Raw genomic sequence first — 24801 nt, forward strand, 5'->3', positions numbered from 1 at the left:
CCGAGGGTGAAGGGCAGGAAACGGATTGGGGTGACAAGGGCAAAAAGGGTGCTGTGTGGGCCACACTCAGTCTTCAAATGCTGCCGTAGCCTTTTCACACCAAATGGGAATAGGCTTGTGCAGGGATTGTTGCAAGCAGCTGTGGGGCAGAGGGGTAGCTCATCCCCCAGGAGCCAAAAAAGACCCTGTACTTAACTCCCTCCCCTTGGACAGAGTCCCTGGGGGAAGATGCTGAGGACTGGATTAGTCCCTTTAGGTGTGTCATCAGCTTGTTATGAGAATTTGCTGTGTGAAGTAGGGCTTGGGACCAGGTGGTCCTTATTAAAATGGGGCATTTAAGGATTAGCAACAGCAAATTTGTTGGATCTGCTGAGAACAGAGGTAAGAGCTGATGGTTCTGTAGAAAAGGGGCAGCCTTGTGTTGTTTTAAGTCACCTTTTCCCAGTTTTCAGAGAAAAAAAGAATATAGTTATGTGGGAAAACAGATAAGCAACTGGGTAAGGCAGCTTAAGCCTGAAGAAATGATTCACTCCAGCATCCTGAATATTACCTAGAAACACAACCTGGATGAGAACCCAGTTGTGAGGGAACAGTTACTGCAGGATTATTGCAGCATGCCACCCAAATTCTGTGCATTTTTCCTCCCTGTTTTGTAAAGTCTTGTTGCATATCAATCTAATTTACTTAGTTGCTATTTAGGGCAGCAGTACAATTGCTATTTTTGCTTTTTGAAAGCTTTAGATAAGACATGATGGTAACCAGAACTGCTGCTTGGCCCAGGGCCTTTGCTGCAGTTTCCTGAGCATAGGTGCAGATGGAGCCATAAAAGCAGCCATTTTGGTTTCTCATCATGTCAAAATATCATCAGCAGAAATAAACCAGAAGAGCAAGAAACAGACTTCAAAGATCAAAGGGAGGGTTTTGGAAAAGCTGCACGGGCTGGGTAGGGGTGAATTGTGTCCAAACCAGCCGGGACTTTACTGGCTGCCATGATGTATGTACTTTCCCCAGCCCTTCCCCCCAAGCTGGGCTTTTCAGCAGCTTTTTGCTTACTGGTTTCTTGTTGGCTGATACCTACTATGGCCGCTCCAGGGCTGGGTGGGTTGGATTACCCCATCGGCCACGCTATACAGTCTCACGGGAGGCCTCTGACTCATGTTGTGGGAGCTTGCTGCCAGAGCGCCGCTGTCTGACCCCAGGCCCCTTCTCTGATGTACTGCTATGCACCCACCCTGTGCATAACAGCCCCGTGATAACACCAGCAAGCGCAGCGCCAGCCGGGCTGTGCTGGGCGGGCGGGGCAGTAGAGGGACCCTGCGGCGGGAACCCCGCAGCCCGTTCTCCCGCCGGGCCCCGTTCACCCTGCGGGTCCCCGCTGGCTGGGACGAACCGGACCCGGCACCCGACGGCACCCGCCCCCCGCTGTGCCCCACGCGCAGGCGCTCGTGCTTTCCCGCCCGCGCGCTGCCCGCCGAGGCGCATGCGCAGAGCGGGGGTAAACACCGCCACTGCCCCCCCCCGCGGGGCGCCGCTTCCTGACACAAAGCCCCGGGCGCACGCGCAGCCCCGCCCCGTCCCTCGCTCTGCCCCACCGCCGCCTCGCCCATTCGGCCGGGCCCCTGGCGCATGCGCACAGAGCGGGCCCCGAGCTCTCCGCGCAGGCGCCCTGGGAGGCCGCGGCCTCGCCCCTCCCCCCGCCGGGCCCCCGAGCAGGCGCAGTCCGCGCGCTTCCGCGTTCCGCGCATGCGCCCCGCGGCAGCTCCCCCCGCCACCGCCTCCTCGTTCCCTGAGGTAACTCCGGCGCCTCGGTCCCTTGTTCCCGCTCCAGCCACACGGTCTCGGCAGAGCGGCGCCGGAGTAGCCGTCACACCGCGTCGTTCCTCCCTGGGGAGTTAGCAGCTCCCCCGGCGGTTCCTTTTACGCGTCTCCAAGCGGTGCGGCTGCGGGCAGAGCGGTGCCGACCGGTTGGGGCCGGTTCCCCGCGCAGGCGCAGGCCCCGTAAACAGGAAGCTGCGGCGGCCCGGAGCGGCGGAGACAAAGGGGTTGTGGAGAGGCGAAAGGAGGGACTGAGGTTGTGTTGGCTCGGCTCGGCCCGGCCCAGCGAGCGGGGGTCCTGGCGGCGGGGGGCAGGATGGTGCAGAAGGAGGGGCAGGCGGCGCTGGAGGAGCCCCAGGGCAGCCCCAACCCGACTGGGGTGCCCGGCGCTCCCTTAGAGCCACCAGGAGCCGCCGCAGGGCCGGTCCCGGGGGGCGAGGAAACCGACACCGAGACGGAGACCGCGCTGGGCTCACGCCGTTTTCTCTGCGGTGTCGTAGAAGGTAAGAGCTCTCGGCGGGGGTGTCCGAAATCCCTCGGAGACGAGGGAATGGGAGGAAGGGGGATGTGTTTGGGGGAATGGGGTTTCGGTATCTGTGAAAGATGGGGGAGGGAGGACTGGTCCCTGCTGCTTTTCGCCTCCTTGATGCCTGACCCGGTGGAGCGCCTGGATGAGCCCGGTCTTCAAGCCGTGGGGGGGGTGCGCATTTCTTGGCCTGGGCTCCCTTCACTAGAGAGAGCTGAGGGGGCGGGGAGGAGCCGAAGCTCTGGGGCGGGGCTGCTGCCCCTGGGGCTTGTGTTGGAAGCTGGTCGCTCCCTGACTGGGAGTGCCCTTCGATGGCAGCTGTTTGGAGGGTTGAGGGTAGGCCTGGCACCCTCGGCGGGCCGGTGATTCCTGATGGAGTCTGAGGCAGTACTGTGGCTCGCTTGGTAGTATGCGTCTGAAGAGGGAATCAGGAGAGAGACAGAGGAGCTGCTGTGCGATTTTCCCAGCTGTATGTGCTCTGTGATTCCGTTTCCTGGGTAGGGAGTAAGTGATTCCATAGAAATCTGTGCTGGAATTAATATTAAATGTTCCCTGTTCTCTAACGTGTTGTAGCATATTGTTTTAATTGTTCTGCAGAGCAATCCTCTAGTGTCTTGGGTGTAGTTGTGGCTTTGAATGGTTTAAATTGCTGCAGAAATTGCAGAATAAAGGGACTTTTTGCTTTTGTCAGTAACTACAGAATTTATCTGAATTTCTTACAGGTCAGTTAAGGCTGAAAGCCAGGCAGGAAAATGGTTTATTCCTAACATAGTTAATTTGGAATTCTACAGAATTCCTGTGGACTGCTATTATTTTTGTACTTATAATGAATCTTTAGTAGGAGAGCAAAATGATTAGCAGATGAAATGGAGAGTAAAACAGGAGGTTTATCAAACTTGGAATCTGTGTTGCATGCAGAATGCCTTTTATTCATGTCTTAAAAAGAAAAGATTATTTGTCTCCTGGAAATATCACTGCAAAGTGCACTACACCCAGGTAATGTCTTTATTTTTTAGCATTTACTAGGACTTAAATACAATCAATGTAGGGAGAGATGTCATTGCTTTGTTAATAGATTTAATTCTGTGAAGATAGATGCTAAATTGAAGGCTTTGGAGACATAACAGTGAGCAGAAATAGGGAATGCAACATCGTATTTTCTCATGTTTTGTGCCCAAACATAGATCCCCTTTACCTACAGATTTATATCAGAACCACTGTGTATGCCATAATTTTTTGTTGTCTTAGTTATATTGTTGATCTCTGCATCAAGGTGTTCTTGACTATATGGTGCATAAAACAAGATAATGGCCTCTGCCCTGTGAAGCAATATAACGCTTATTAGGAGCTGGTGTTTAAAAAACCAAAACCCACGACCCCCCCACTGCTGCAAACAAACAAATAAACCTTGTTGTGGTGAACGAGGTAAATGGTAATGGGTGAAAACATGTCTCTTTAGTGACTCAGGAGAATTATAGGCGTGAGAGAAAAGCAGGGATTATCTTCAGAAGCATAGATAAATACTAAAATGTAATGGTGGGGTGAATTGGCCAAATACTGGATCTACAGTATAAGAATGTGAAGTGCTTGTCACAGATATGAAAGTCATCATTTTGAGTAGTGTAAGGTCTAAGACTATTTGATGCAAAGCTGTGGTGCTTTGCCTCCAGCATATCCTGAGTCTTGGTGATGGTACTGGGATGAAGTATTTGCCAAGATGGGTTGACTTTGTGTTAATCTGAAACACAGTCTTGATTTTTTTGTTGGACAAAAAGATCCAGGAATTGGCATCAGCTGGTGACATTAGTAATCTAAGAAATGTGGTGACAGATGGAAAAGTACTGCTTTAGATTAGCATGTTATTGTCAGTCTTATTTAATTAGTCTTTGTTACCTGATTTTCTTGGTTTTTTAAAATATAGTAGGCCCCTGCTCTTCTTTAGCCTAGTGGGTCTGAAACATTATGGAAACAGCAAGCGTGTTCTGAACCAGTTATGAAACACAGGCAGTATTTCTTAGATATCACAGTAATTCATTACTTCTGGGGTTGCACTTCTTCAGGGCAACATCAGTCAGGATTAGGTAATGCTAGTGTAAATGAGACATTTGTTCTGGGTGAAATGAACTGAGAGATTTTCATAACTTGCAACTGCTCTCCTGTTTCTTCTTCTGGTTAACTGCTCTCGATTTGTTACTCGATGCTTGTGAGGAGTAGTAGTTACTTAGCTTTCCCACTTCGTGGTGCCAGTTAGTCTAAAATCACTCTTAAGAGCCTAGTGCTTAAAACTCTACCTTGCTTTAAACTTCTTAAAAGAGCATTGTTCACTCATGTAACTGAAACATGTCTTAATATATGAAAAATGCTCCAGCTGCATCAGTTTTGGAAGGTGGTAGGATGGTGGTTTTGACCAAATATTTATGGATTTACAGTGGTGAACTGCTCTGGAAATGAAGCTGGTGTTCTGCTTCTGGAACTGGTGTTCTGTGGGGAATTGTGAGCTTTGTGTATTAGAGCATCATTCATCACTGAGTTGCTGTGCTATTTGAAAATAAGATCTTATTAAATTTCAGTGTTATTTTAGTCTCTGGTGTTTGCACAGACTGACAAGCTGAAGCTTTGTCTTGAAGTGCCCACTTGTGATTGAACTGTATGCACATAGGTCTACGTGAATTACTTGACTAAGAGTATTGAGAGTGTTTTTTAAAATGCTGTGTTTCTAGAATGGAAGGATTAGACCGAAAACAAGAATCAGTTACAATTTCCATGGAATTCCATTACTTTGAATATACACTATATTTTATTTTATATATATAAAAGTCATATGATTACTCATCAATATGATGATTCAAAGAATGATCAAAGAATATTCAAAGAAGTAGTCTAAGCTTGTAAATATGAACTGTAAAAGAAGATACCAACTTGCAAGTTAGTTTTGACAAGGAGCTTCTTAAACTAAATAAAAGGAATAAAATCCTAAGAATTTTATTGACTCACTTGAGCATTTTTTTAATACACATTTTAGCATGTATTTATATATTCCACGTGTGTGTAGCACTGTAATCTGTACTGGGGGTTGAGCATTTTTGAGCTGGTAAATATTTTCATGTGCTTTCAGTGTTTGCATTACAGTCAAATATTTTTTAGATACCTGGAGTTTATTAAGCTATGATTCAGTCTACTCTTATAGTAATGCTGCTTTAATTTGTCAAGAGCATATGCTCAGGAATAGAGTTTGGATCCTGAGAATTAATTGCTTCAGTGACCAAAATTATAAAACCTTAGATCATAAGAAATAAGTTACAATTGCACTTTTAATTTGAATTGGCTTCAGTTATTACACATTTTAATGCTGTCTAACTAATTTGTATTTTTTTCTCCATTCTGGTTTTGGAAGCTTTTTGATGACTATAGAAGAAGAATAAAAATGTGGGTTGTAATATAATGTTTCACGGATCAGATGTAATCTAACATCTAACTGTGTAATCTTAATCTTGTTTCCTGTAGGATTTTATGGAAGACCTTGGGTTATGGAGCAGAGGAAAGAACTTTTTAGAAGGCAAGTCATGCTTCCTCTTACTGCAGCACATTCTATCACAATATGATCATAATCTTCCACTTAAGCCTGAAAAGAAGTATTATTATAACGTAGAGCATCTTTTTGCCTAAAACCAGTATTCTTGGGAGCTCACATTCACCTTTCCATCTTACCTAATTTGAGTTTGTCCAATATCAGTTACGTGTAAAGTTATCATGACTTAATAGTATAACACAATGTCCAATGAAGAAAAAAAATAAATTGGGTCAAGTAAAAGACAGAATTCCTGAATTTGTAGATTGTTCTTTCGATTAAGGGTGTTTTTCCTACGTTTATAGACTTCAGAAGTGGGGGCTAAATACGTACCTGTATGCTCCAAAGGATGACTACAAGCACAGGATGTTCTGGCGAGAAATGTACTCTGTGGAGGAAGCAGGTAACTGCCTTTTTCTCCTCTGTGTTTTCTATAAATACACTTGAATGAATTGATCATTGCTATGGATACTTGTGTGCATTTAATCATAGTAACAGTTTTCAAAGGTGAGTGGAGGCCTCTTCTTAATACCCTGCAGATGTACTTAATGGAGCTTTGATACAAGCATGGGTTTACTTCTCTTTACGCTTAACTCTATAGATGATTTCCAAAACTGCTCATTAGCCTTTGTCTTATGAGATTAAATTTTTTTCCAGGGTAAATTACTCCTCTGTTTCTTTAACACTTGGGGCATATTTTGAATTATAAATTACTTGCTTCAGAAAAGACAAATGGGCATGCCATTTGCTCATCTTTTACGTGATTGATTAAGTGCTTGTCTCAACAAAGAGAGTACCAGAAAAGTAGTTTCTGATCGTTTAGTCAGAACATAGAAGACATGTTTAAACTGGTGTGAGGCTTTTTATCCACCTCTGGCATTTATGTGATCTACAGTGTTTTATTGCTCTGTGGGGATTATTGTTTTCCTTGGGTGAGGGGAAAAATCACACTTGTTTAAAATTAAATAATTCTTCTTGGATTTCTACTTACTGACTTCTTTCCATTTTAGACACTGCAGAAATATAATCTAAAAGATACTGCAAGATAATTGGCAGTAGCAGTAAAGACTGTTGAATATTCTAAAATTAATCTCTATTCATTGTATAAAAGGTTAAATTTGTTTTTTGAAGCAACCAGTTCTGCACAGTGATGTTAAAAAAGCCCTTTTTTGTGCCCCAAGCTTCAGATCTATGAATAGCATGTGAATGTGTCATGCAGGGTGCTGTTAGTATAAAAGTGGAAAAATTGAGTAATGATTCTAGAACTGTTGGTGTGCATACTATAAAAACAGACTACATTTGTCTTGCAACATTGAGATAAAGAGAATTTTTTAAGTCTTAAACTTTAGTTGAAAAATAACAAGACAAAGCCAGTTGTTACATTCCTTCTGGCATTATTTCTGAGAACTCTCCCAAATAATTTGGAACCTCTTGCTGTTATTAGTTTTAAGAAATCGTAGCAAATTAAGTTTTTTTATTATGGTTGCAGAGGCATCTGTTTTAATATTTACATATAATTTCTGAGGGGTTTTTTTTTTTAAATTTTGGATTCTTCTGAAATACTGGCATTTGATTTACAGAGCAGCTGATGACTCTAATAGCAGCTGCACGAGAACATGAAATAGAGTTCATCTATGCAATCTCACCTGGACTTGACATCACTTTCTCCAATCCTAAAGAGGTATCCACGTTGAAACGCAAGCTGGATCAGGTAAGTGTGATGTGGTTACCACAGCTGCAGTACTGCTTCATTTGCTAACGTCAATATTTCGCTCATTCTTGCAGCTTTTCTGTAGTTATTCAGTGTTTTCAGCGTTAGTTTTTTTGATGCTTCTGAACAATTCCAATGGATGTGGTCCAGTCACATTATCAAAAGTAGACAGCAATCATCTAGTATTCTGAAAGCTCTATTTGGGAGTTTGTCTTCAAAATACAATAGGGCATTGAAGCCAAGGTGAATTTCTAAAAGTAAAACTTTTATTCACAGTAAATTCCTTCAGAGACAGACCTGATGTATGCATCCTCCTTGTTCTCCTTATTGATTCCTTTCCTTTGTCCAGAAGCTGTTACAGTTATCTTTTTTTCTATCTGTCTGTCCAGATGAGGATTGTTAAACTGGAATCAGTCGCATGTCTTTAGAGGTCTAATCTTCGAGAGGAGAGGAGCAGTGGGTCAGAAACAGGCATTCATAGAGAATGGATACCAAAGTTTCCCTTGCCTTTCCTATCTTCTCTCCTTTAACTTTTTCTTAAAAAAAAAAAACCACAACACAAAAACAAAACAAAACAAAAAAACTACCAAAACAATGTAAAAATTTAAACCTTTTTCTCTTGTATTAGGTTTCCCAGTTTGGCTGCAGATCTTTTGCACTGCTGTTTGATGATATTGATCACAACATGTGTGCAGCAGACAAAGAAGTTTTCAGTTCCTTTGCTCATGCTCAAGTTTCAATCACAAATGAAATTTATCAATATCTAGGAGAACCAGACACATTTCTTTTCTGTCCTACAGGTAAAATCACATTAATAATTTAGATCAGCCTTAAAGGAGGGGATCACTTACTGGTTAAACACTGATTGCTTTAAGGAGTATTTTGGGGTTGGTTGAAAAAATTGACTTAGGTTTTTAAAATCTATGCAGAGGTTTTGCCAAATCTACGCATCTCTGAAAGGCTTAATACCAAACAAAGTTTGGTATTTGCAACTTAATAATGGTGCAAGAAGTTTGAACTGAAAATTAGGCTAAAGGAGGAGTGCTCTTTGCAGCAATATCTTTCTGCTGCTTGATCTGGCATATCTGCTATGTTCCTAGAATCTCCATAAAATAAAAGTATAGCAGTCTATGCTCACTTTTAATAAGATTAGCCACTTATGCTAGCCTGCCCTTCTGTTTATGGCCTCTCATTTTTTTCTGAATTTTGACGCCTCTCAGTGTCAGGACATTTGGGTGTGTTGCCACACATGTGCACTAATGGTGACATTTTCCCTCCCTGTACAGAGTACTGTGGAACTTTCTGTTACCCAAATGTTGCCCAGTCGCCATATTTACGAACTGTAGGAGAAAAGCTGCTCCCTGGCATTGAGGTGTTATGGACAGGTAAAAATAAGCATGAATGGTAAAAAGGGTTGGATAATTGTTGTGGTTGATTTGTTTGGTTTTTTTTTTGGGGGGGGGGGATTTGATTGGGGGTTTTTTTGTGTTTTTTGTTTGGGGTTTTTGGGGGGTTTTTTGTTGTGTTGGTTTGGTTTGGGTTTTTTTTTCCCTTTTTTGTGTTAGTTTTGTTGTTTTTTTTAGTACACTGTGTTAAAAACTGTTTCTCATAAATATTTATTAAAATTTGCTATCCAGGTACCTGGGGAGTGAATATTCAAATATATGCAAAGCCCTCTGATTATTCTTTTGCCCTTTTAGGTCCAAAAGTTGTATCCAAAGACATTCCAGTAGAATCCATTGAAGAAGTTTCTAAAATCATCAGAAGAGCACCAGTTATCTGGGATAACATTCATGCTAATGATTATGATCAAAAGAGACTTTTTCTTGGGCCTTACAAAGGTCGGTCAACTGAGCTCATCCCTCGACTAAAGGGAGTTCTGACAAATCCAAACTGTGAATTTGAAGCCAACTACGTTGCTATTCACACACTTGCAACCTGGTACAAGTCTAACATGAATGGTGTGAGAAAAGATGTGGTGATGAGTAAGTATGTGTAACTATTCGCTGGTATCTGTGCTTAGCCATATAAGCTGTACTTTAGTTTTTGTTTTATTCAATGATTCTAGCCTTTCCTTCCCAACTTTTTATATCTGAGATCACTTGGGCTTTTCTATCTCTCAAGTAAATGGCAATTGCATGAAAGATAACAAGCATCCAGATTGCTTTGTTGACTTCTGGGAAGTATCTGTAGTGTGTGCTGTCAGAGAACAGCAAGTCTTGAGACAAATCTATGCTTGTGTAAAAAGCACTCTCTGCAAACAGTTTTGATTCCCAAATTTGATGGGCCTTTGGGTTTGATTTCATTGCAACAGAAGCAGTTCAGATCAAAAGAGAAACTGAGTGCCAGAATGTCTACTGTCTGTATACTGTTTCAGTGTTAACACTGATGATTGTAGTTTTCCATTTTATCTAGTTAAGATGTAATACTTTGTTGTTCTTTTGAAGTAAAGTTGTTGAATGCCTTGTCTAATATGACTTTTTATATTTTAAACTTGAAACTTGCATGATAACTTTTTTAAACTTCTCTCTGTAGCTGATACCGAAGACAGCACAGTTTCTATCCAAATAAAATTGGAAAACGAAGGGAGCGATGAAGATATTGAAACAGATGTTCTCTACAGCCCACAAATGGCCCTAAAGTTGGCCTTAACAGAATGGTTGCAGGAATTTGGAGTACCTCAGCAATACAGCAGTGAGTTCTATTTGGTATTGTTCTTGGGTTTGTAGAATATGGGATTTAAGTTTCTGTACTTGCATTAAGTTTAAAACAGTTTTATGGATTGTGGCTATATGTATACTTTTCAGTTGGAATTACCAGTTAGGGAACTCTTAATAAAGGAAAAAGAATGCATGGCATTCTGCAGTGTGCTCTGATTGATCAGAAGCAACTTAGACGTATGGCAGCCTTTGGCACTTTTGTTACCAGACAGGAGGAAGTCTGGATCTTGCTAGTCTCAGCTTCCATGGGATATGAGAGAATAGGAAGGATAGCCTTTTTCTGAAGTGGGTGTTAAGGTACTGTAAGCAATAGTTCTGCTCCAGAAGAGTTTGTGTTCTTTTGTTTTTTTTTAAGATAGCTTTATTTTTCCAAGTTTCTGTCTGAAAATAACAGGTGGGTTCCTTCTGGCTTTGTACATCATTCTTGTGGCAATTGGAGCTTGGGATCCAAGGTAAAATCTGGAATGTGGGTTTGAAGTTGTCAGAGTGCCCTTCTGTGCTAACTGGTGGTAGAATGGAAGAACCTCTTCTCCCAGTTGTGCTCTGGTGCAGGTATCCTTTTGACCTGCTGTAGGGTTTTGAATCTTTATAAAACTCAACTGCATCAAAAACATTGAGTGAGAAGTAGTAATTATGGTGTCATTTTTCTGCATTCTCACAAAATAATTTAGGTTGGAAGGAATGTCTTTAAGCAATATTTAAGCAGTTTGACCAAGATGTGTCCAGTCAGGTTTCAGATATATCCCTTTTCCCTGGATTAAGGACATTTTTGCAATTGAAATACTTAAGCATATTTTGAAGTGTGTTCTGTATCAAGTAAAATTTTTCCTCTGCATCAATAGACTTGGTAAAAAAGTTGACTCTGAGAGCTTTTTATTCAGATGACATAGTCAGAGAAATGCTAACTGCAGCACATGAATACTAAATAATTTTCCTAACGTTTTTCCACATCCTGTCTTTGCTTATCAGCTATCTGGAGGGGAAGCTTGCCAAAAGACAAAGTCTATAATTAATTAGAATTAGAATGAGAGAAGTGCACAGGCAAAATGCTAGAAGGAAGATGTGCTTTTGAGGTGTTGTGGCATCTGTGATCTGCAGAAGTTACTGATTTGAATCTTGGTTGACAGGTATTAAAAGCTCTAAACTTGTTTCTTATTTTTAGGTAGGCAAGTGGCCCACAGTGGTGCTAAAACTACTGTAGGGGATGTGGGGCCCCTGGTGGCACCCTCCTCTTTAAATTCAGCAACCGTGGTTACCACAGTTTACCAGGAGCCCATCATGAGTCAGGGGGCAGCACTGAGCAGCGAGTCGCCGGCCTTGGTAAAGGAGGAAGAGAAGAAGCAATCTGATGAGGAACCAATGGATATGGTGGTGGAAAAACAAGATGATGCAGACAAGAATGCTAATCAGATACTGACAGATATTGCCGAAGCCAAGATGGCAGAGGAGCTGAAGCCAATGGATACCGATAAGGAGAGTATAGCTGAATCAAAGTCCCCAGAGATGTCTATGCAGGAAGACTCTGGTAGTGACATTGCCCCTATGCAGACTGATGAGCAAATTAACAAAGAACAGTTTGTGCCTGGGCCAAGTGAAAAGCCTCTCTATACAGTAGAACCAGTGACTTTAGAGGACTTGCAGCTTCTTGCTGACTTGTTTTACCTTCCTTATGAACACGGGCCCAAAGGTGCACAGATGCTGAGAGAATTCCAGTGGCTGAGAGCAAATAGCAGTGTTGTCAGTGTTAATTGCAAAGGAAAGGATGCTGAAAAAGTGAGTGTGAATCTTCTTTCCTCTTGAACCAAAATCCTGAGCAATGTTATCAGTTGTTTGTAATAGAGACTGGTGTTCTGTTTCCTAAAAGTTGAAAAGTAGTGTATAATGGCCTGTGGGTCACAGTAGCTTTCATTCCTCCAGTGGTATCTACTGGTCTAATCCCTGTTCTACTGCCATGTAGGCACTATGAAGGTAGTGTGGTGTCTGTTTCACCAATGATCCCCACACTGGCCTAATTTCTAACAGCCATAGGTAGTATCTCTGTGTTGTGTGATGTGGCACCTTGTACTTATAATGTGAAGTAATGAATTGTATAGTCTTCCTCCCTGTTTAGAGTATCAGAAGTCAGTGTTTGATCATGTGGATCTTTTGTCTCCGTTCATAGATAGAAGAATGGCGTAACCGAGCAGCCAAGTTTGAAGAGATGTGCAGCTTGGTGATGGGGATGTTCACTCGCCTCTCCAATTGTGCCAACAGGACAATCCTTTATGACATGTACTCCTACGTCTGGGATATCAAGAGTATTATGTCAATGGTGAAATCTTTTGTGCAGTGGTTAGGTAGGTGCATTGGAAGCTGTTATAATCCAGATAGTGTATTTTTTTTGTTTGTTTCTAATTAGCCCACGGGGAAAACAGAGTATTAGGCAAATGTGTTTTCTTGGACTTGGGGTCTGGTTTGACCCTGTTTTAAAGGTTTTCCTGTCTCACTGTTCGAAGCAATGCTTGCTGTGAATTTGCTTTGGAATTATAAGTGAAGTCTGCTGGATGCTTAAGTTTGGAGACCTTGATTTTCTTCTTGGGCTAATGAAACTTGAATCTCAGCTGACACGTAAGTGTTGACTTTAACTTACTTCTGACTGAATGCACACTGGACTATGCCATATAACTCCTTGGATACCTTGGTGTAAGATTGGAAATGACGCTACGAAATGTGGCCACATCAGCCATCTGCTGCTTGCTCTGTCTTGAAGCGACCTTTCAATGGGCCTGGCCATGAGGAAGCTGATCCTCCCAGCCCTGTGCGCATGCGAGCTTTAGCATAAGGCTATTCTGGTGCAAAATTATTTCCTTAAAACATTTTACAAATTGTTGAATTTTTTTTTTTAATTTAGTTTATTTTTCAGTAATGGGTGAAAATTACAGAGCTCTCTAGACAGATTTAGTCTGAGACTTAAACTGATCTTCAAAGAGTTCTTTTTACTTTTTTCTTTTTTATGTGAGGCTTTTTCTTTTCTTTTTTTGTTTTGTTTTCATTTTTTTCTGAATTATTTTTGGGGTTCCTAAGTGGGCAGATAGCACCAGCATGGCCTGGGTATTTCTAGTGACCTCATTTCACTTTCAGGTTTCAATAAGGAATACGCTGTGGACTTACTTGATGACATACACAGCAGGCAGCAAAGCTGGTGGTCTCACGTCACACTTTTTGTAGCTGTCACAAACCTCACAGTGGTTAACCATTACACAACCTTGGTCTAGTCCTAATGTTTGGATTGTCTTTAAACAATTCTCTCAAACACTGGTAGTTTAAGCAGGGACAGAGAAGACCTATTAATCATCAAGTCAGTCTGTGCTTCAACAACTTCCTGTGTTTTGTGCTTTATTAAATATTTGATCCCGATATGGTTGATAAAGAAAAAGAGCTTTAATGACTGCCTTCTGCAAAGTACAGAGAAGAAAACCAGCTGGGGATGAAAACTTGGCAGCATTGAATTGAAGTATGTTAAGTTTTCAGCTTAATGCTGTTTAAAATCCTTAGTCTGTACATTTTTAAGATCAGTGTGAAACAACTTCCCCAGCTTTACTATCCTTGCTATATATTGACCTTTAGCTAGAAAGAATGCTGACTTTGAATCTGTTTAAAGCTCCAGGCCAAAGCTCTAGAATAGAACCATGTCTTTTGTAATCTCTGAATACTGACAACCCAACTTAAGACTGCATTTCAGAATTATCTTTCTACCTGCTGATTTCAGCTGAAATTGTCTTCAGTTTTCAGTTTCCCTGTAAAGCTGGGTTCATGTCTTTAAATGCATTAATTTTTTTCAGTAGTTCACTCTAGAAGCCAGTTCTAAATACTGGCTCTGTTAACTGTAGCACCTTAGTTACAGTATTCAAACTCACAGTAGTTGAAAAACTGGTTTAGAGTTTTTGACAGTTTAAGGCTCTTATGCTTCTGTGAGATGGGATGCTTTTGTCTTCAGCTTCCATTTGTGCTAATGTAAATACATACAGATCAAAGGTTTTTGATAAAATGCATAATTATGTAAAGCTAATAGGTATGTTACAAATCCAAACAAATTAATTTTCACAACGGTGTGCTCAATGGTCCACTGAATGTTTACTTTCTTCACCTCTCCTTCTAAGTCCAGCTAGCATTCAGTCCCTTAAAGTAGTGTGGCTGTACAGTACTATGGATTACTAATGACTTCTATTGTCTTCTTCCCCATTGTGTACAGATGGGAGAATCTTCAGCACAAGTTTCTACTGCTATTGGATGGACAGCGCCAGATGTTCACAGCGCGTCGTCATTAATTAATTAAAATGGAAAGGTTTTGTCTGTGAGGCAGCTCAGATAGAATAGATGTGCATTAGGCATGAACTGAAGTCACATTTGCGCAGCGACTAAGGCATTAACTATGTTTTTTGTTTATACAGCTCTTCATTCACACAGCTCTTTAATAATTGGAAGTGCTAGTTAAGGTGTAGTCTCAAAGGGCAGACAGATGCTGTCTTCCAAGACATTGGCTAAACTTCATTGTGAAGGTTGTCTTGTTTTATTGAGAACTCTAAAATGCGGGAGTAAGCCAAATTCAAATTCTGGTGCTTGGATTGTTTCTGAAATTTATCGTATGTAGGGTAGTTTCTATTAAACACATACTCTTAAATGCTCATAAATGTCAAACTCGGCACACTTTGGGACTCTCTGACTAGCACAACGTATTTGTCTGTACTGATCTGAGACTGTTACTTGAACAGGAGGTAGATTGGTGTCCACAAAAGGAAAAGTGTATTTGCGCTGCTTATCTTGTCAGAAAACTAGATGGGTAGTTGAAATTTCAACTCCAGATGCCTTCCCCCCCCCCCCCCCCCCCCCCCCCCCCCTCCAGAATTGCCATTTCTGTTGGTTGTTGAAGGCTGTGGTGCCTTTCTGGCAGAACAGTATTAAAAGTCCAACGGTTAATGGAAGTGTCCTTTCTGAAGCAAGTGTAAACTTGCTGAGCTCTTCAGTGGTCCTGATGTGGCTGGTTGATCAGCAGGGACTCTAGTGCATCTACACAGAAATCAAGATGCCAAAAAGAAAATCTAGTGTTATCTGTGGCCACCTGGGTGTGCTACTGAATTGTGAATTAATTCCAGATAATGCTGTGTAGCTTTTTAGCGTGCAGCAGCACTGTGCAGGTATGGCCTGGATCATGTAAACTTGCATAGTCTCTTTCAAGAAAGTGTTTAATACAATTGTCCTGGCTGCCTGAACTGTTCCAGACTGTTTGCATATATTGCCAGTCCTAGTTTTCTGACAAGATTAAAAACAATCGTTAATAAAATGTGACTTCAGAAAGGTCCTTTTCTTTTCAAGGGGCTGTAATAATGGTATTTGTTTGATCTGAAATTAATGATAGTAGCTAGTGAGCCATGTAGCTTCCAAAATGTCATCTTTGCATAGATTAAGTGGTTGTTTCTGGCACAAATAAATATATATTTTTTTAAATGTACAAAATGTCTGGGAAGCTTACATAATTGTGCATGGCAATGTTCTTGTGCCTTCTGGTCTGGAGCTGAGGTGTTAGCAGAATCACCTCACCTGTTCTTAGACTAGTTGGTTATAGGTAATAAAAAATTTGACATAGCTGCTGTTGGTGCAGAAGCACAAATTCTTTCTAAATCATACATTATTGCAGCCTCCCCCCCACGCCCTGGATTCTAGCTCAGTCAGAGAGGTTTTTTCCACAAGTGTGTGTTAGCATTTTGGACATGTTAGACACCCAGGAAATCCCCCTTCTCGTAACATTCTCCGCTTGGATCTGATCTCAACAGGGTGTCGTAGTCAATCTTCAGCACAGTTCTTAAGTGGAGACCAAGAACCCTGGGCCTTTAGAGGTGGTCTAGCAGGAGAGTTCCAGGTATCAATATGACTTCACAACTGAATGACGTTTTCTTTGTTTTATGAGAAACCTTTTGTTGCACATCAGAGGTCTGGAAGGATTGGTCTGCCGAAGGCTTTCTGGTCCAAAGCCCATTAGCCTTACAGCTTGGTTTAAAATAATTTTCCTCCCCTTTCTACAGTAATTTCTCAAGGAGATGCTGCCTGTCCCATGCGCATGCGAAGCGCAGCGGCTTTAGTTGTACATTTCACATTGTTTCTTTGCAGGTCGCACAGCATTTTTATCTGCGCCCGCAGTTGCGCAATGCGCGCATGCTTGTCTGCCGATGGGAATTCCATGAGCAAAAGCCACAGTCATCCAAATCTTGGTTCCTCTCTAAATAAAGCTGTCATGTGCTTTGTCGCAAGAAAATTAATTGGCAAATATTCTTAAACAGCTGTTTGTACCATGTTCAGATTTGTTCATGGATTTTTCAGGTGCTGTACTTTTCCCCCCTCACAGGTGCTCTGCGCGCGCAGCAAATTGAATCAGCGCATTGCTTTTGGGATATAGCGTCTCCTCTGGCCAGTTAACCCTCTTCAGACCAAACCTTTCCTCCTGACATTCTATATTCTTATGCAGAGACAGTGTAGATATGATTGGTAAAAAGTATTTTAAGGCAGATAAGATTTAACAGACTCTTAATGTGCTGTTTCAACTACATATTTTAAAACACCAATTGGATATTTTCTATTCAAATAAGGTTTTTGCATTTGTAAAGCTTACCAATCCCACCTTCTGGGGTGCCTGCAAGTAGCAAATGTTAATTTGGGAGTCTGCAGTGCACACCCAAGAGTGATGGGGTTTGTTGTTCATGCAGTCATATCAAGTATTTTGTTTTCACAGCGTTTGCTGCCTATTGATGGGGCAAATGACCTCTTTTTTCAACCACCTCCACTAACACCCACTTCCAAAGTCTACACCATACGACCATACTTTCCTAAAGATGAGGTAACTGCTTTTGACACTTGATCTTGTTGTTCTGTGATGTGTTTCCTTTTGTGGCAGCTTTGAGTCCCTTCATCCTCTAATAAAACAGACGTTCCAATGTCTTGCACAAGGCACAAATGCAAGATCACAGGAAAACTGAGGTTAAGTGATTTGCCTGTTCAACAGTATGCTATGCAACAGTATGTGTACACCTACATACTGTAGTGCAGGACTCTACCTAAGCTGTTTTGTTTTCTTTGTAGACAGTGGATTTGACATTTCTTTGCCACCTCAACAATTGTTGATACAGCTACATGAACTAACAATATATTTTCTGATTAGAAATTCCCTTTTTATGAAAGGAAGCCAGGGGACATGTCAAATACAAAGTCTTTCTGATGGAAAATATACATCTCTTATTTAAAAGTCTATCTGATCCTAGTTCACTCTTTAGAGATTCAGCTAAAAGCATTTTAACATGCTAAAAGTCAGGGTGTGTCTGTTTCACAGTGGTGAAGGTGTTGCACTTGAACATTGGAGGTTATAGAAAGGGAGTTTGTAGCAAGAGTATTGATCTTCACTTACATTGTGATGATCACATGTGAGTGTTGGGTAACTGTCAAGGCTCATCTTGTGCTGTTGCAGTTGTCAGGAGATTGACCTCCTGCCTTTCCTTCCAAGCCACCAAATTAAACCACAATGCTGCTGGCTGGCAACTTCAGGAGTTATGCTGAAGTGGGTTGGGAAGGGGGTAGGGAGAAGGCAGATCCTTTATCACAGATGGTACTCTCATACTGGCCTGCCAGTTTACAGTGGAGCTGTTAGTGAAATCTCTTTAAAACAAAGTTCTTAGCTTTTGAATGTGACTGATGATATCTCTTCTCTCCTCTTAGGCATCTGTATATAAGATCTGCAGAGAAATGTATGCTGATGGAGCTGATCAGCCCTTCCATAGTTTACCAGATTTAATTGGAGACAAGTATGTATTAGGAATGAATGACCTACAGAAGTGGTTCTGTAGGATGAAGATATGACACTAAATCTAATCAGAATGTTTTAAAGTGTGTGTGTGGGGGGACACACGGGACAATGCAAAGAGTATTTGGTCTACAAAAAAACAAAAACCACCTCTGTCTGCCTCAGGAAATTGTGGGTTGGTCCCTTAAAGATACCATTGACAGCTCTGTTTCAATCTCCTAGCTACTGCCTTGACTTTTTTCAGAAATACATGTTATAGATTACCTGTACCAACTTTTAAAAAGAATGAGCAGTAACAGGTGAGATGAAGATTAAAAAAACATGTTATATTTGAACTGCAGAATGACCTACTTTGAATAATTTTTGTCTCAGGTGTTTAATTTAGATTGGGCAGTTGCTCTGTGAGTGACAGGAAAGTAGTTAAAAAAGGATGTGTAATTGGTATAAAAATATACCCAAAAGAGAATATATGAAGAACAAGAAGGTAGTGGCAGCAAAAACACTGAGGGCAAAAGGTGAAGGAAATTTGTGTCTCTGGTGAATCAGAAGAGTAGTGTGTATGGAATTAAATTATGGGAACCTGAGGTGCAGATGTTGCTCATAGCTGAGTTTTTACAGTTCATCAGCTTGTTAATTAATGCTTTGTAGGAAATAGTGCCATGGCTGGAGGACTCTGTCAGTTCTTTGGTTGACTCTCAGGTCTCCTCCAGAATACCTGAAGAGCATACTTATTTAAAGTGTGCTTAGTTTCTTTTGACTGAATTTGGTCGCTTTTTCCGCAGGTTAGTAGGAGGTCTGCTCACCCTCAGCCTGGACTACTGCTTTGTCTTAGAAGATGAGGATGGCATATGTGGCTATGCTTTGGGAACAGTTGATGTGACACCTTTCATTAAAAAGTGCAAAATGTCTTGGATTCCTTTCATGCAAGAAAAATATACTAAACCAAATAGTGACAAGGAGCTGTCTGAGGCAGAGGTTGGTATAATCCACAAGGTCAAAACTGTATGCTAAGCTTTCTTAGCAAAGCAGGTCTTGGGTTTTCTTTGGATTTTGAGCTTCTATGTAATTCGGTTTTTGTGCCTTTGAAGTCTTAGATGAACATGATGTCTTACAACTTTGAAGGTGACAGGAAAACAATTCACTGCCAGTCAGATACAGCTGTGTGTTGTAATACACCTGTGGGATGTACTTAAGTGGTAGTTATTGCAATAAATATAAGCTACTTAATTTAAAGAAAAGTATGTTTTAAAAATGAAGGGTGGTTTCTGCTCTGTTCCCCTGTGGAATGAGGTAGTTTCTCTATGCTGCAGGTAAGGCTAAACCCATGATAGTCACATCAGTTTAAGTATGGAAAGCAATTTCTCAAGGGCATTTGGTTTTGATGTTAAAATCTCTGAGCTGTTTGTGGAGTGTGGCAGCTGTTAATGATGCAAAGTGATATCTTGCTTTCAGCAAGTGTTAAAGTATCTCCAGTTGGTTTTGGAAAAAAAAAAATAGAAAACTGTCACTGAACTGTCAGGAGTGGTGAAAAGTGATGCATTCTTATCAAGTCAAGGAATGCGTTTAGTACCAGGAGGTGGAAGGAAGTGTGGACAAAGCTGTAGTAGAGGCAGGCCTTGAGTTTATCTTGCAGTTTTGTCTAGATTCCTGTCAGGGATAAAAAAAATCCCAAGGGAGCAGGCATGGTTCTGAACCTGAAGTAGCTCAGTAAGTTTGAAATACCAGCTTTGAACAGAGATTCTCCCTGCAAGAGCCTGGGAGAGTTGGCTTTTCATAGATTTGAGGGGATTGCATTTAAAGTTGGCTGAAGGAGAATATGGGGGTTGCTGATGTTATGGTTCCTTAAGCAATGAAGTCCTGGTTTGTGTCGTTAAGATGGTTATACAGGAAATTAAGTTAAGTGCCTTGTTTATTTGAGCCAGTGCTCTGTAAAGGTTTGAAAATTCAGCAAGCAGGAGAAATTACTCGAGTGTATTTCAGGTTTGGCTTTTTACTTTTTATTTATGTCGCTTAATTGTTCCATTCCCATGAACTGAATGAAGTAGACATCTGATGGCATGTTCCCAAAGACCTTCCTGGGTGATAGTAACAGTCTGTAGTGATGAACATCATCCTTTAGTAATCAACAAGGCTTTTTCAAGCTAGAGACAACTTTTGTTGGGGTAAGTTGTCTAAGATAATTTCACGGGCATGAGAAGTGTTTCCAGGCTGTTGTGAAACAAAGAATACATGTGGGAGGTTAGGATACTTGGAGCTAAAGCTGCCCTTGTGAAATGCAAAGAAGAGGAATATCTGTGTGTAAACTTGGTTATGGGTTGGCTGATGTTTTTTCTCACTTGAAGTGTGGGTCACTGAGAAGCCATGCAAGGAATATTGCATTCCTCCTTTAATAGTCTGAGAAGGCTCTGTAGCCTGCCTCCTTGTCTGGAGTACGGAGAGCAGTTCATGTAAGGAACAAAGTGGTCATCTGAGGTATAGTTAAAAAGCATGCTGATTGGAGGTATGGTCTCTGCGCAAAGCAACCTTCTTTAATAAAGATGAATTAAAATGAAAAGCTGGATAATGCATAAATGTCTATTTCTCATACATCCTTTTCAGAAAATAATGCTAAGCTTCCATGAAGAACAAGAAGTACTGCCAGAATCATTCCTTGCCAACTTCCCATCTTTGATAAAAATTGATATTCACAAAAAAGTGACAGATCCAAGTGTGGCCAAAAGTATGATGGCCTGCCTGCTCTCTTCCCTAAAAGCTAATGGTAAGCTGCTTGCTCTCAAAATTCCTTTTTTCCTAACTATGTTTTAGTTCCAGAACGCAAAGCAAACTTTGGGTGGTTATAGTAATGTACTATATTTGCATGCCAGCCTGAGGTATTTGGTTCGTGCCACAGTTGGCACTCTAGACTTGGGTAAAAAATTATAAAAGCTTTTATAGAATCATAAAAAGTTTTGGATAGCTAACTTCTGCTGCTGTCTTTAGTAAAAGGTAGCTTTCCACTTCAGTCATTATCCTGCAAATTAGAGAACAGGAAGAACTCAGGGAGCAGTAGTTTGGCAGTGAGACCATATTTTAACATCTTGAACAATGCACAAATGTTTATATTCCCCTGCTGGCATTGGTAATGATGCTTTTTCGTGTGTGTGTGGCAGTGTGCACGGGTGGGTAATTACCAAAACCTTCCATATAAGGAAGGACTTGGCTGTCTGCTTACTGTGCACCTGAGGTTTGCGGTTCCTTTACGCTGTTTGGTGCCCGCCTCTATTTATGTTTTCTGAGCCAACATCAGAGTTTGAGAATGCTTTTATGTGAAATAAAAGGTGCACAGAGGGTTTTTCTGACTGACAACATGTGCCCCTTTAGGGGCTGGTCAGCTGTCTTGCCATAAATCTGCTCTCTTTTGGGCACTGTGCTGCATATGGAATTGTATCAATGGTTTCATTTGGCTTAAATGTTAAAATAGGTGGAAAGTCTAGTAATTTTTGATGTCTGCACTTTTTACAGTAGCTCTTTTCCTATAGTATTTTGTTTCTTCCTTCTTCAGGCTCCCGTGGGGCTTTTTGTGAAGTGAGGCCAGATGATAAAAGAATCCTGGAATTCTACAGCAAGCTGGGTTGTTTTGAAATTGCTAAAATGGAAGGATTTCCAAAGGATGTTGTTATCCTTGGAAGAAGCCTGTGAAGTGCTTGACAACAAACTGTTCAGTACTGTAGTTCCTTAACAGCTGGGCAGGTAGTGGTGGGGATCTTCTATGGTCTAGCTGCACAAAGCCAACAATAAACCAGCTTGGTTGAAGAGGGGCTATGCGAAAATCACCCATCACCATTCAGACTGTAATTTGTTGGAAGAGGATAATGCTGCTGAATACACTGTTTTAACAAAGAGAAACCTCGTTCTCTCCTGGTCCTGTGTGAAGTGCCAAGGAATCTTGCATGGGCTATTATCTTCTCAGAGGAATCCCTCTCAGTCAGTGCTGTGGTTGATGACAGTTCTCTGCATTCACATGTCCACAGAAAAGTTGTCTTTGGCAAAAATATCTATTAAGATGCAGATTTTTTTCTCTGTCATAGAGCAGGATATGCAACTGAAGTTGCAGAAGTGGGAGGGATTGCTTGTGTCAATCAGCAAATTTAAAGATAAGTAGCTACAATTCTATTTTTTACTATCTTTATGCTTGTTGATAAAACAGTGACCTGTTGTCACTTCTAATGACCATTGGTTCAAGCTTTGTGCTTTGTTAGGGACAAATGTGCAGTGGTCTGTGGCAGAAGTCACTTAATGACAAACTTGTAAATTTCAGTGTATATAAACTTAGCTGTATGCTGACTAACTTTTTGTTTACCAGTTTTTGTAACTTTTTCTTTTGAAAAGTGAAATGGTATAGGTCCAAGATGGCACTTTTGAATAACGTAAAACCACAGTGGAGAACGAATCTGTCCTCAGCACTGACCTTTCTTACTGTGCCTCATGTCCCAGGCTGGAAACTGACCATCTTGGGTGAGGGGGGTGGATCCCTATTGATCCTTCCTTCAGATGGCATTTTGTCACTGCTTGAGGTTGTCATCATTCTCCTGGGACAAAAACAGCAGTTCACAGGGTGGTCTGCCGAACCTGTTAATTTTGGTCACATTTGCACGGGATTGTGGATGAGGGACATTGAGAGGGAGAGAGCTGGCCCACAGCTGGTACTTGTCCTTGGAACATTCACCACGTTTCAAAGCCTGTTCATACTAGTTTAATTAAATCAGGGTCTTTAAGTCCTGCACATTTGTATCAAATAACTTTTCTATAAGAAATGCCACAATAAGCACATTTTTACACATTATTTAAATGGTTACCTACTTTTAAATGTTCCAAGAGTTTTTACCCAGGTCTGACATATGGCTATGGGATGGAATCAATGTGGTGTGGGATCTGGTAGTGAGGTTGTTGGGTCTTTTATGAAATTGGTATTTCACAAAGGTTCCAGTGTCCCTGATACATAATTGGCCAGTGTACACACATTGGTATATACCTTGTTTCTTTCACCTGCTGCCATCAGCTGTCTCTATCTTCCTTTTTAATTTTCCTGTGTTTTTTCACTCTTGTGCAAAGGAAGTTTGGTCCCTTTTACAAGCCTCCAGCTGCATAGACGATGTTAGGCGATCTATAATGGATGGCATTATGACTGCAGTAATGTCTGCAACCTGTAAGGAGACTGTGTTGGCCTTCTGGTGCAGTTACATGCAGCAATTTTTTTTTCCTTTGCAGAATGTGAACAATTTTTTAATGTGGTAGCGAAGTATTTAATTTGAAACAAGTTCATTTCATTTTCAGAGAGTGGTACGGGGTTGTGCTATGGGATTTCATGTAAGTCAGAGCTGAATGCCACTAGTTTTTATACAGCTTTGAGTGCATGTTGAGTAGCTGATACCTTGGTTTATCAGGTGGGAGAGTTTTGTTTCTTCATGGATACCAGAGTCAACTTACTTTATCTGGATGCATACATTAAAGCATAGGATGCTTGTGGCCTTATTTCTTGACTTTTAAGGAGTTGCCACATTTTCTCTTCCTATGACTTTGTTATTATTATAGAAGTTAATTGTGTAAGCCTATGGAATGTCAGGCCAATACCATCATTCTAGGATTGTAAAGTGATATGTTGACATATCTTTCATGGTTATGAATTTTCATTAAGGTTGGAATGCCACTTTCATTAATCTGTTTTTAGGTCAACAGTATCTGTAGCAGAAAAAATGACCTGTAAAACTGTATTTGAAGACCATGCGAGAAATAGAATAAAAATTGAGAAGTGAATGTAAATAAGAAATGTCTATTTTGTGTATGAGGTTCCAGAACCAGAAGTGGTTCAGTGGTGTATTTTCTATCACACTGGGTGTGTTGGATGCCCTGGCATAGAAACTTGTGTCTGGTTCTGGTAGCAGCAGTGTGTTGTTACACAGTAGACATTAACTGTGCTGATGCTTTTCAGAGACGGGTATTCAGTGACCCTTCAGAAGCACTTGCCCCAAGAAATTTTTGGGGTAGCAGTTGCTTTCTTGTCCCTTCTGTCAGTTGCACCAGTCACACTTTTACAGTTCTTCACAGCTGGTCTCCAGTGCCAGGCAAAGCCAGTGTGAAAACTGTGTTGCAGCAGTGCTTGTTTACTTTCTTACTCTTTTCTCTCTTTCTCTCTCTTTTTTTTTTTTTTTTTTTTTTTTTTTTTCTTCCTTGCTGGCTGCTTGTTCTAAGCCTGAAGAGCCTGCCTGTGAGCAGAAGCAAGGTGAAAGATGAGGAAACCTGAGGGAGGTCATGCCATGCAGAAGGGGAAACATTGTAGCTCCACAGGCTGAACTTAGTTGTATGTCCCCAAAACTTAACTTGGGAAGCTGAACATCTAAGGCAGCTAATGCTTAGAATAGGAGCAATGGAAAAGGGATGGGGTCAGGGGTATTAAAAGCAGCTTCCCCCAGATTGTCAGCAAGAGTTCAGCCACCTGCTGTAGAGGTGCACTGGTTATGGAGTGTGAAAGCCATGTACTGTGGAGAACATGCAAACACACAAACTGAGCAGGGAAACTACCAATTAAAAGCTTTTCTGCTAACCCAGTAAACAAGCTATGTTAAACTGATAGATTTTCTTCAAAAAATTGTGTGTTGT

At 41.2% G+C, this 24801-nt stretch overlaps 1 protein-coding gene across 1 annotated transcript; it reads left to right on the plus strand.

The window, feature by feature from the left end:
* Positions 1-1762: 1762 nt before the first annotated feature.
* OGA (O-GlcNAcase) lies at positions 1763-23967 on the plus strand. Its single transcript, XM_030452999.1, has 16 exons — positions 1763-2318; positions 5846-5897; positions 6215-6312; positions 7490-7620; positions 8249-8420; positions 8907-9005; positions 9321-9605; positions 10156-10314; positions 11503-12113; positions 12502-12676; positions 16151-16236; positions 17104-17208; positions 18081-18166; positions 18948-19140; positions 20764-20923; positions 21707-23967. Exons 1-16 carry the CDS (start codon positions 2132-2134, stop codon positions 21841-21843), a joined length of 2736 nt encoding a protein of 911 aa, XP_030308859.1. The 5' UTR covers positions 1763-2131; the 3' UTR covers positions 21844-23967.
* Positions 23968-24801: the final 834 nt, after the last annotated feature.

Source organism: Calypte anna, chromosome 6 (assembly GCF_003957555.1).
Source record: "Calypte anna isolate BGI_N300 chromosome 6, bCalAnn1_v1.p, whole genome shotgun sequence".
NCBI classification, from domain to species: domain Eukaryota; kingdom Metazoa; phylum Chordata; class Aves; order Apodiformes; family Trochilidae; genus Calypte; species Calypte anna.